General features: G+C 38.8%; 1 protein-coding gene across 6 annotated transcripts; it reads right to left on the reverse strand.

Moving 5' to 3' along the window:
• Positions 1-5,460: 5,460 nt before the first annotated feature.
• Positions 5,461-12,610, reverse strand: pn (exopolyphosphatase prune). 6 transcript variants are annotated; one of them, XM_022855293.2, is made up of 4 exons: positions 12,417-12,610; positions 7,608-7,747; positions 7,126-7,278; positions 5,461-6,555 (listed from the first exon to the last, which is right to left on the reverse strand). In XM_022855293.2, the coding sequence occupies exons 3-4, from the start codon at positions 7,255-7,257 to the stop codon at positions 5,527-5,529; spliced, it is 1,161 nt and encodes a 386-aa protein (XP_022711028.1). In that variant the 5' UTR covers positions 7,258-7,278; positions 7,608-7,747; positions 12,417-12,610; the 3' UTR covers positions 5,461-5,526. The 6 variants fall into 6 exon arrangements, with proteins under 6 accessions (XP_022711028.1, XP_022711030.1, XP_022711027.1 ...); XM_022855295.2 differs by having other exon boundaries at positions 7,126-7,229; positions 12,417-12,609; XM_022855292.2 differs by lacking the exon at positions 7,608-7,747.
• Positions 12,611-13,197: the final 587 nt, after the last annotated feature.

Genomic DNA, 13,197 nt, shown 5'->3' on the forward strand with positions numbered 1-13,197 from the left:
AACATCAGTATCACTGATTTATGATTCACTTGCATTCAATTCATTTTGTGCTACCTAAAACCCGAAAACAGATACGCCGCAGAATCTAATATGAAATGCCCAGCGCAAATCTCTCATAGTCGGCAGGTTTGACATTTGCTGTCTGTCGACTTCATGGACTTCAGTGCTACATTCAGCTGATGATCAATCTCCAAAAAAAGCTGATGCTCTTTTGGAAACTACCGAGCCACCATTGCAGCAGTATGATCGGCTGCAATATAATATTAGCCCGCTACATTAACTCAGCAATTATTTTCTACGAGTATAATGAACTATAATATTATAGAGTTGAGTGGGTAAGCTGGAACAACCGGCAGATCTGTCGCAAAGCGTTCCAAGCATGTGTATCTATAGCAACAATTTTTTACAAATATAGCGAAATTAGATGGAGTTTCTGGCGATTTCGAACATCGATTAGCCGTTGCACAGATCGCATAGCGTTCAGTTCAGTTGCAATGGACATCTCCATAGTAACCATTTACGATATTTTCTTAGTTACGAACTTGAAATTTGCCAAATTAATTGACCAAAAATTACGATAACCGTTGATAAGTATAGGACGATAAAAAGATCCCTTAGTTTGTCTGCCTTCGAGGCGGATAATCATCAGCAATAACCGCCCCGTTTCAGAAGACTATAACGACGGCGCTGACGTTGACGTTCAAGCCAGTTGTCGGCAAGGCTCATTGCTATGATACTGGCCATATTAGTACCTACGGTACAGCTTAAGAGTAGAAACAAAAGCCGGAAAAAGCGACTGCTTCAGTAGCCTACAGGGGTCTATAGTGAAAAATAGAGGAACATATAATCATATTTTACGTAGTGCAACGGAACGATTTCGAAGGTAAGGGTCTAATCGTGAGCCTCCAATGCGCAGTGGCAAAGGTACGACAGTGTGAGAGCCATCCCCCAGACCACCTATGTGAAGGAAATGAATGCGAGCACCCAGACTGGGGCACTAATAGGGCTCCATCTCGGCCCACTCTATTATTGTCAGTAGATACTTGATCATATAGTTAGTTACCCTTTATCTTTTGGTAAAAAATAATTTATAGGCATTTTTCTTACAAAAATTAATGCAGGTTCCGCAATAGAACAAATATAGATAAGTGCATACTTATCGCAAGTCAGCAAGGTCTATGCCTAGGTAGTCAACAGCCTATTTGAATTGGTTAATCTCCAGAACTCACGTAACTAGGCTTGACTAAATTCAGTATCTTAAATAATTTACTTCATTATCCTGCTCCTGTCGACGTTCATGCTTTATATGCCTCGCTGGATCCATAGCCTCAGAAGCTGTGGTCTTGTCATCATCCCAACGAAAAACAAATATAAACGAGAAGAAGTGACCAACAGGAAAGAATTTTGACACAATGGTAGAAGGCAAAGCGACAAGCTATGAAGTAAACAGAGGGCAAACTCTGTTCATTCTTTTCGTGTGATCTAAAAATCTAGACAAAACGGATGTAACCCCTACAAGCGCAATTAGAAAGTATTTATTTTTAGCTAGGAAGGGTTTTTTTTTGCTTTTTATCTGAGATGTGACGGGAACCGGCCTCGATGCCGATTACACTATAACGGTTGTGCTTATCTGCGTGTGTGCACCTGTGTACCATGAAGAAATAAAAATGTATTCCATAGCTCACTGCTATTTTCTTACGTTGTGTCATAATGTTAAAAGGACGCTTTTCCCAGAAACGGTTCACGTCCACTATCATTATCGCGTTCCATTATGATACAGGCTGGGCCACAAAAGTGTGTACACTGTTTTTATTGTTTTTAATAATTTAGTGAGTGGCACCACTTACCTACTGCAGGAATGGTTTTGCTATGCATTCGGGAGGGCTTTGGTGAAAATGGCAAATTTCACTATCAATAGGGTAAAGCACCTGCATACTATTATTGCAGTTTAACAGCATGGCCTCATGAGAATCTTTTAAACTGATGGGTTAAACAAAGGCGTCCTATAGATTAGCTTAATTGTTTTTTAGACCAGTCTAGGCTAGATAATCGACGACACTGGAAGATTTAAAAGCCACATTGACCCAGAGCGCGCTATAATACCAATAATACAGGTTTTTGAATCTATAGTCCACCATTATCAGCGGTCTATTGACCAAAACGGTAATAATTTTGAACAGCTGCGACAGGAGAAAAAGTACCACATTTTTTCCTTTTTATTGCAATTTAAATGTAAATTACATGTTTATAGAAACCAAATGTCAGTTATATTATGTGTAGATTTTTTGAGACATCCCATACGTTTTTTTTGCTGCGGCCTCGATAAAAGCAAAACACACGCTTTCTTCACATACGATTTACATGTAATAACATCAATGTAATCTGATTGCCAAGCAAACTTCATATCGTTATTGTCGAGTCTGATGCGGATGCTCAGAGGTATCTGGTATACTGGATACCCAGATCCTTGTCAACATACATTTTATGATCAACAGTGCTATACCTAAAGGCCGTCGAGGAAAGATGGTAAAAATTGGCAAATCGTTCTCTCACCAGTAACGGAGTGTTTATATATAAATATATTTACGTATAAACATACATTTTATATTCGTTTGAACTGTCCTGTGAAATTAATGAACTTGCTATATTATCAATTAAAATGAAGCGAATAAAAATGTATTGCCATAACAAACAAGACCTTGTGCTAATTACAGCTTTTATGATAATAATAACCCTACCGCAACGATTTTTAGAAGTGACTTTGGAGGCGCCTCTCAGGTTCTCAACCTAATAGAGCTTTTTTGCACAACATTCATTTATTTAGGTCAACGCAGTACAAAATAATAGCGAAGCAGAATCTCTCCAATCTTTATTTCCTATATATATATATATATATATATATATATATATATATATGGTGACGTCTACGCTGATCGCTTCGTTGAGTGTACTAGCTAAGTTTTATTCGGCAAACAGCGCAATGGGTTTCATTACCAACAGTTGAAACCGTCGATAATCCTCTTATTTTTTTCTCAACCTTGAATTTCTAGCCTGGTTTTCTACCACATTTTTCTTACTCCATCATTATCAATAGTGGCTTTTCAAGGCTGCCCTTCGACTCTTACCTTGATGATGCTGTTTCTCGGGCAATTGAATTTCAGGTAAAAGATAGAAAAGTAAAATCCTGCTCAACCATCCCCAAAAAATCAGACAGACTTTTAGAAGATGACACAACCAATCTGTTTTCGTGGACTTTGTGTTCCAGCTGAAAACTAAAATGCAGTACGGTAGCAAATCAACACAATAAATTTCCAGGCGGCATCTTGTGTTACTGCTGATCCCTTATTTGCTTTTTGTGATAATAAAGGTGTCCGATTGAATATTCTGCTTTGTTTTGCCATTTGCTAAAAGCGTGGCCTTAATGCATAACTATAGCATCGCGTCACATACAAAAACACATACGTTCATACCAGTACAAAAGAAGTTACCGTTAGCTTTATTTTCTCCACGTTACTACTGTACATACGGGTGGTGACCATTAGCGGAATGTAAGTTTTTTTGTTTTTTTTTTCGTAGACATTTCCCATTTTCAAAGTGTGCATACATGTTAGTTGGGCTCGAAGCTAAATAATGAAAAAACGACGCGAGCAGTTTTTTTCGCAAGGCACTGAAGCGAAAAGGAAGATCTCCAAACATAAATATATCAGCATAGCATTGCCAACGTCACCCGTAGCCGATCAGGAAATAGATTATACCTGCTTCTCCTGCCACGTCTCATTGAATAAGAAGAGTGTTTATCATTGAACTTAACCTGTTTTACTTATAATACGTTAGTTAGCTGCACTGTTCTAAAGATACACTGAAACATTCGTATTCGATATGGCAGCCTTAGATGAACTCAGTAACTTACGTGATATGAAAACAATGTGATATTGGATCAAGGAAGAGATTTCCATCTATCAAATCAGGTTTGTTTAAAACTAGGGAGTCATATAAATTAATACAAGGCATAAAGTTGGACAGCTTTGTTAGGTAACCAATACAGCATCGGAACAAAGTAGCAAAATAGGTCAAATAACTGGGACAGCCAACGTCACGGGCAAAACCACTACGAGATTCTATAAGACCAACCGTATCACTGTATCAACCGTATCATAATTGAAACCTATATACAATTTTTAACACTGAAGTAACGGTATTAATATGTTATTTTACTTAATATATTGAATACTCTACAGCACATAGTTTCTCATAGTTTAAGTAGAATAGGCCAAATATTTTTTAAATACAGTAAGTGACAAAGGTAAGGCTAGTCAGTGAAGTCTGTGATTATTATTCTATGACATCCTGAATTGTATCAGGCTAAGTCAGTTGAAGCCGTTTCCCAAGATATTAATTGTTGAAGTTTGGTCAAGGACTTATACTTTTTATCGACTGCTGAGGAAATGATAAATTATGAGCAAATTGATCCAATGTAGAAGTGTATTTTTCCGACCGTCCTAGCTATAGGTACGTAGATAGAAGTCGACTTTGTAGTTAGGACCTACTATACATGTGCCAGAACACTGATATAACCAGGTCAATCATGACTATTTGTTACCGTAAAAATATGCCTATAAAAATATGCCGTAAAAATAAAAGGACGTATAGGGCATGGAGGCCGCGAAGGAATACTACTCAAGTTTGAACGAGCCTGTGCCCCGTTAATATGATCCACCAATAGACTTTAAATAAGGTTTTGGCCAAAAGCACAGTTATTTAACCAAAATCTATAGCGACTAATACCCACAAATTTGTATAAAAGATGTATATATTCATTATTTTATGTTCAAATGAAGCAGAGGTACATAGAACGTTTCGTTTTACCAGTGATAAAGGAATAATAGATTTTAGGCCAATTCTAATTAAACTTCGAAAAGCACTATCTGAGGAGCTAGGGCGCTTGTTCACCAGCCGCGTAACCCGAGTTCTATTATGGGAGACATAAGCTAGCGATTACAAAATAATCCTCCAAATCGAAAAGCTTGAATCAATGAGATCTCTTGGTTAATGGTGTTAAAAGTAATACATCAAAAAATATTTAGATATATATTAGGACGCATATTTAGAGGAGTCTTATCTAATTTGCAGTGCCCACTACAGGGCAAATTACAAATGATCGCACACTCTATTCTGAGAGTTATAGTCTCGAGCACAACAAGATATTGGCTTTTATGTGGCATCGAGCCGAAAGAGAAGTTCCTCTACTTTCAGCAGACGGTAAGCCATCAGTGAGTTAACGGGCTAATCAAGTTACCAGCTTTATCGATGTCACGTTGAAAAGCCATGTCAAAGCAGACAATCGTCTGTGCATACTAGGACCGGGCCAAAGCCGCTAAATGCGCACTGATTCATATCCTATCCGCATTCTGAACTTCTACATATCCTGCTTAGAATATAGAAAGGAAGAAGCTAGTAGAGTCTTAGCGTATTTCATTTATTGCGCCTACTATAAAATTTGTATATGAACGTATATAGGCAGTGTCCTTAAGCGGAATCCTGTTCAGACGATATTTTGTACGACGCTGCGAATAAGCGGACTGCAGGCAGGACAACTTTTCTAGAGGCTCCGACGTTTTTCTGTATGAAAACGCTACTTGCTGGGTGCTGACTGTAGATGGTTGAACAAGAAGTTATTTCTTCTAAGTCAAGAAGCGGCTGGTCGAAGCGCTTCAGGTAATCGACCAACGCCTCACGTAAAGGATCAATTTTCGCATGAATTAACATTTCTCGTTGCATGCAGTCCTGTTCGCTATCCTGCATTTTTGTAGTTGTCGTCATTACAATAACCGCATTGGCCTTTTGCTGTTGCCGGAAAACCTCTAGATCAGCTCGAAAGTTGGACATCGCTAAAAGACTCTTCAACGACACCGGCACAGTCGACACAGTAATTGTCAATTCGTTCTCTGAAATTACTTTGAGGTCCTTTCTAAGAAGGTCGCGAACAGCCATCCAAGAAACGGATGATTTCGCCTCTTTAATCTGGACAAACTCCGAATCCCAGTCTATATTTGGAGCAAACGATAACAACTCTTTGAATACTTTTTCGTCTTTTGGCGTTGCCTTGTTGGCTGATTTGCTGAAGTTCACTGTGTCAACGATGATCGTAGATAGCAACAGTTTTGTTATTGTCTCATCAGCGAGCTCGCGATGATCTGCTAGAAGCTTTTCTCCAACGAGGGTAGCGCACGACCCTACCATTTCGATCTTTTTGTCTATCGGTGAGGTAAACGATGCTTCCCACTTATGGTGATCGATGACCCGTACAACAGCATCATTGATGGGCTCAAGGCACTTTGGAACCACGTTGTGGTCCACGAGGGTCACCTCGAGCTTTTTGGCCTTATGCAAGCCAGTAAGACAAAGGTCGTCGAAGAAATTCAATAGATCTTCCGTTATATTAAGCCTGTTAAATACGAATTGAACCTCGGTCTTGAGAGGGTAGTCTGATCGAGGAATGTTTAGCATCGGTACTACAAGGCGTTCAGTCTTCGATCCCAACATATAACCAGCCACCTGCATGTAGCGTAACTTATTAAGACTCGTACAGACCTGAACACGTAACCGTTTGTTTCCTAATCACTATCCACGTAATTAGGTAAAGCGCTAATTTAGAACTAACAAGAAAGTCTTACAACCAGTAAGACTTCTTAGCAATGAGTATCTCCATACAAGAAGTCTGTTACAATCGGTGTTTACTCACGCAATCTAGAAGGAAATCATTAGTTTTCTGACTTTTTTTTTTTCTTTGTAACGAAAAGTCAAGAGCGTTAAAATAATGTGTTTAATATAGAATTGGAATGTGAAATACCTACTATATTAATTTTTCTAATTAGAACGAAGAGTGTGTACGAATACCCCTTTCTGACATAATTCAAATATATTCCGCAAATATTGGCCGTGGGCCTTGTTTTTTTGTGTTGTTCGCAACGGTATTTTAGGACGGCATCCTTATTTTGGTATATACATAAAATCCTTCGTCAGCTTCTACCTCCTCTAGCCGAGATCACTAAGTTCTTGTAGTTACAATTGACATGCATGATAGCTCGCACGTTAGATCCAAATAGGGTAAATCGGAAAACATACCACGGCGCTGACCGCCGAGTCGAGGTCACAGGCTTCATTCCCAATGACAACGTGGACGTTACGTGTAGTTGCAGCTTGTGTAGACAGGGCCTGCCGCACTGAGCCTAAATACGACGATAGGCCCATGGCCATTAGTAGGGAAAATGTAGACGTCTAAAACGTCCAGATCAATGAAATCAGTGTCCAAATATGTGCTTACTGTTATGAAGATAATGCTGACTGTTATAGACTAATGTTTGAGTCTGGTTATTTACCACATTTGAAAGTAGTAAAGAATGAGCCTTGTGAATAATTATCAGAAAATAATGATTCATATGCATTTCGTTGAGTAAATACTAAAGACCATTGCTAAAAGGGCGTCTTCCTCTATTCTCAACTAAAAGTAGGTTACATTTTAATATAAGGAGGATATTTCGCGTCATATTGATGGTCCGACTTCGTTTCTTTTGAATTTAAATAAATCTTAAAGAAGCCGTAAAAACCTAAAGCTGTAGCTATTTTCTCTAGCAGTTAGCAATTTTTATGCAGCTTTCATGTCGAGATGCGAAGAGCCCTGAGGAGATAATAGGCGTATTTGGACGACCGGTCAGGTTCACGTTTTCGAATAGTCGCAAGGATCAATCTGGAGATGAAGGCCGGTCAGTATTTACAACGTGAGTAACATTATAAACCGTTTATGGTCACAATTCGGGAACACTTTATTACGTCAAAAGATATCTTGTTTGGCGAACTTATTTGTATACGTCCTTCTCGTCAAGTCTTTACTATCTAGAATCTCATGCGAACTCTTTTTTTACCTAAAGCAAAACATCGATATATCAGCTTATTGATTAAAGTCGCCAATTAAGCCTAACTACGCTATAAGTTAATATCAAGAGCTCACATATATAAACATTCTTGCTAGTTCGAGAATGGATTCGATACCTCAAGGTGATAATATTAACAGCTATGCCGTCTAGCCCTTGACTATATGTGTAACCGTGCTTACCAAAAACACATACCCTATCAAATTTTGTACAATAATATAAAGTAACGTCGATACGATGCTTTGAGCTCGATAGGCAAAGTACCTACTCACATTTCCGTAACGAAACTGCATATATATATATATATATATATATATATATATATATACACGCAGCTTCGTTGGTACTTTTAAGCCCAATATGTTTAGTGGTTGCAATTAATAACCGTTATTTACAAAAGTCAATTGATATATATATGCTAATATATATTAGTCCTTTCCTTACTTCAGAATTCGGTACACATCATTGGATTTTATTCACTAAACACCATTGATTACGTTACGAAAAGCATCTGCATACTGCGAATTTATAGGTAACAGATGAAAGAAACAGGTAAAACCGTAATAGTACCACCTTGATAGGAAAAGCCAAATGCGTTTTATAGCCACCTAGAACCTAGAATAACCGTTCCACCGATAGGCGCTCTTATTATGAATAATCGCTGCTGGGGGAAATCGGCCAAATGACTTTACTGATACAATGCGTAATTTGACGTCGTAGCGCTGGCAGATAATTGCGGCAGAAAAATTATAGTACATAATAATTTACTTTAGCCAAAAGCATCCACAACATATTTACATTACATTACAAATGGATCCTTTTCTGCAACAATAAGAGAAGACAAATGCAGAAATCACGCAACAACTAATTATAGCTAATTATAACTAATTAGAACTATTAAACAAAGCCCTGGCGATCTTCCTAAAACTTCACTAAGAAACGCCTAAAAAACCGCTACATAGGCACTACAAATTCACTGATGGCACGAATGAGGACAAATGATTCGCACGCTGGAATCATCAAGTACTTTTACTACAGAATGGTGATTGGAAGTGGTACTGATATGTTAAACCGCGCTCTCATAACTCAAAGGGAACGAATCAACTGGGCTAAAAGGACAAACCTCTAATGATATAGACCTCGAAGTCCCTAAATCGAAATACAGTGCGCAAACCAAGAAACATTCAGCTACCGAAGCTTTGTGCCATTCCTGTCGTCCGAAAAAATAGAAAAAAAAAAGATGTTTTGAGCAGTATACGAGAAGCCTTGCTCAAAAAAATTCCAATCCTCAATTCGCATTTAGATCATGCAGTCTTAATCGTCGTTGCTAAAGTGAAAACTGGATAGCCTCTATTGACTTCAGCACCAATGTCGAGTGAGAACATCATGTATCTGCTGTCTATCCTGGAGGACATCTACATGAAGCTGACTGTCGACTACTAAACCTCTATAGTAAATTTCACAGAAGCGTACCTTCAGGTAGAAGCATACAGAAGCGAAGGTATGTAACTAGTACTACCCTTAAAAGTTCCCCTCAATAGATTCATCCGTTTTTCGATAATAACATGGACCCAAAGAACTTCTAACAGTTGGCGAATACCGTAACAGCGGAGTTCTCTGCTACGGTGGGTACCCAGACGACACTGTAATTACTGTCGTGTTTTTGACGAATACGAAAAAATAAACAAAATACTATTTGTTTACAATTTGTCAGTTTAGCAGGTGACAGCCAAAAAAAAAAGATGATTGAACAAACTGATGAAAAGGTGAGACTCTATCTCGAATAAAGCCGGGCGGCGATATGATAAAAGCCCTCTTGTGACTTTGATAAAAGTCACAACCTTATATGTGTGCCTGCTCCTTGCGAAGTAGATCAGTTGCGCACGCGTTACTTGTTATAAAAGCGCATCTACAGCATACATATCTAGAAATGAGGTGACATCCTCATGCCGTCAAGCAACTTGCTTGCCAATAAGCATTTCTTAGACTCGAGGCAATTCTAAAGTCGGCTTTTACTTAAGCTTACGAGCAATTATAATATCTGAGTTATTTTGTTCCACAGGTACCAAGAGAAGGGTATAGGTGTCACACACCTTGAAAAGCGACCTCAAAAATGATGAACCCACGACGCATATCACTTAAAAGCCTCAGCCATCACAAGTGAAGGTGTGCCTTCGCAGCGCATAGCCGAATAACCTACGTACATTCTTCCATTTTCGCGAATCCTTATCGATTACCCAAGAATATCTCATATGTGGGCGCATTAAGTCGACCCCGGCAAGTACAAGGCAGATCGTATGAAGCTCATCCCAATGCTGCCAATATGAAGCGACTCGTTATGCAAGTGTATCTAGCTTGATTGCGATAGTGAATATACCGTACACTTGCGCCGCATGCTCCTCTGGTGAATCGAAAATCCGTCAAGCTACTACAAAGTAGCTGTTACAATTCGGCCTTAAGAGTGGATAAAACCGGTTACTTTTCCAGGGCGTCTTTGCTGACTTTCTTATCTTGGGAGCGCCGATACACATTTGAAGCGAGCCGAAATGTTCGCCATTACTTAGAATACGGCTATGTCGACAATCTACGTCGCCTGGTATCACCATCCGTAACTACTAACGCAACACTGACAGTGGATCACAATTCAAGGCAAGTTTATTGACAAATTATCCAAGAAAAACAACGTGGATGACCATTGTTTTTCGGAGCACCAGCCGGAACTGAACGACCAAGTTAAAAAATTCATAGATATTTTTAAAAATCACTCTGCGACCAGCGTTAACGGGGATCTTGACAAGCGCTAAATGCAGTTTTTCAAAGTTCTGATGATTAGCCAATCAGAGCATTTTGGCAATAAATTTAAGTCACTTTGGGCGAATCTGCAAGAAAACCTGGACTATCGTCATCCCTGCATGCTGTCTGGGAAGGCGGGTTCGCTATTGACGATCCCCAAATCCAGCGAAGAGTATCAAACCCCGACGTACTATCGAGCTTTCCAGGTGCTTTTTCTTCCATGAATTCAATATGAGACAAATGGACGAGTCAGCTAAACACGATAAAATCTGAAATGATGATTGTATACTGTGTGGCCACCAATTCCTCAACTAAAAGTTAAGTTGAACAGAGGCTAAGAAACCAAAGCGCAACCATCGGCCATCTGCGCTTCCCAACGTCAACCTAAACCATCATTTGAAATCCAGAACGCTGACGCAACGTCGTAATTGTCTTAAGCTAAGATGCGGTAGAGATAGAGATAGAGCTTAATAAAGCTTCGTATAGTAACAATTAATAAAAATAACAATAACTTATGCCAAATGATCAATATGACGATATAAGTTTTCGCAAATTAACCGTGTGCTATGTTTTCTGCTTTACTCCCTCCATGAAATGTGCGCTCCCTTATCTGAATGTTGTAATGTAGCGATAACATAGACAGACCTATCGACATTTAATTTCTTACTCATTGATTAGGACGTCCCCAAAAAAATACATTTTTACAACTACAATTTGCTTTTCTAAAACTATAAGATACAGTCGACAACAGATACGACTGCGGTACGAACAGAAGAGCGACGTTAACCTGAAGAAAGTGCAGAATCCCTATGACACAAATGGGTAACATAGTTAACTGATTATTACTATAATAATCTTATTGTGTGAAAAAGTTCTACTTTTGCAAAAATTAATTCTCGTAACATACGTACATCGTGGCTGCGCATTAACAAACAAACGCACATGTCATCGTGAGTACGTAACGGATATAGTTACACATTGGAAATATTGCCCACTAAGCTCACTTAAGGAGATATTTCCTAAAAATTACAATAAAAATGATAACAGGTGCGTGACAGTGTTTTGTTATACAATGTTCGCCATTGTTGCCAAAATACCTATATATGGGTTTGAATAAATTTTGAACAAGCCCGCCTTAAAAACAGTGCTCTGATACACTTACGAAACCCAAAACAATATAATTTTGAACGACTTCCGTCGTATCCAAACTCCACTCGTAAACATGAATTCCCAACTAGGACTTAGTTCGAATTATTTGACGAGTTGATTCTAGGCCATTGCGCAAGTCTGACCTGCACGGATAACAATAATCAATTCTGAACTCGAAACTATACAGCGTGAACAATACGTTCTATTGACAATGATCAGTGCTGAGCGACTTCAATGCTTACCTACAGCAAATTTCACTATTCTACCTTTGATTTTGTCGTAGCTGGCCGTCCATCACATTTGATATCAAATAAAGTGTACTGTGAAGAACCGAAATAGCGTAACGAAGTTGCTTTTATATAATAGAGCTAACTCTTCGAGTAATTATTTTCTATAAATCCCCATGAAAAAAGCTAAATGAATACGCGCTAAAAGATTTTCCAAAAAGTAGTTCTGTTCTTTCGCCGCTAAGGGCTACGTTATCCAAACTATGGCGCTATGTGAGTTTGCAATTTATCGTTTTTGTAAATTTTCGATACATACCAACGCCGTTTCTTTAGACCACGGTTCGTTCGAATACCAGTGGAATATTACTAGCGGAAAACCGATCGCTTGCAGGCCGCACTACCGAATTTCATACGGAGAATGTTAACAAAGTATAGGGTCAGAAGGAGATTTTCGTCTCACTGGCTTAACTGAACCGAACACGGCCTGGATGACAACCCAGAATGAACCATTTTTTCGTACGTTTCTAGATATTTCATCGCGGTGTTCACACTAGAGGCTAGGGCACCAGAAAATATACCATTTTTTTTATTGGAGTAAGCTAACAACGGAGTTTATCATGAGCGAAGAGTACGAGCTTCAATATTCACTGCCATCATTTTCAGCGACGCAGCCTTACACATGTGGTATACCAAAAAATAACATGGATAACCTTTGATTGAAAAAATGTTATATTTATAATTGGTTCATGACCGAGTGATGAAATTTGAATATTAAACAAATGTTTACGTCAAAAGAGTCTCTCACATAAGACTAAATCTTTTGAATGAATCGTAAAAGGTGGTGACCATTTAAACCTCGCTAAACAGGGTTGGAACATAGTTTGGATCAGCTGCTTGTCTTAGCTTATGAAATACAATCAGCGCTTGAACTATCTGCCTCCTGACGATCGTCCTAAATCTTCGGTCAATTCTCATTACACACATAAATATGCCTAATTAGTATGAGTCGCCCGCCTTTTTCGTCCTTGCGAATCGTCTGCTTAGCGTTGACATTTGCTGAGAGTGCAGCACGTACACATGGGAGAATTAGCGAAACA

This window comes from Varroa jacobsoni, unplaced genomic scaffold (assembly GCF_002532875.2).
Source record: "Varroa jacobsoni isolate VJ856 unplaced genomic scaffold, vjacob_1.0 scaffold_200, whole genome shotgun sequence".
NCBI classification, from domain to species: domain Eukaryota; kingdom Metazoa; phylum Arthropoda; class Arachnida; order Mesostigmata; family Varroidae; genus Varroa; species Varroa jacobsoni.

Coding starts and splice junctions, on each gene's coding strand:
- pn (XM_022855291.2), bottom strand. CDS start 11,668: ATGTGCGTTTGTTTGTTAATGCGCAGCCACGAT. Junction 7,279..11,635: donor TGTTAATGCGCAGCCACGAT/GTACGTATGTTA, acceptor TGGACGTTTTAG/ACGTCTACATTTTCCCTACT. Junction 6,556..7,125: donor ACTCGGCGGTCAGCGCCGTG/GTATGTTTTCCG, acceptor CGCTACATGCAG/GTGGCTGGTTATATGTTGGG.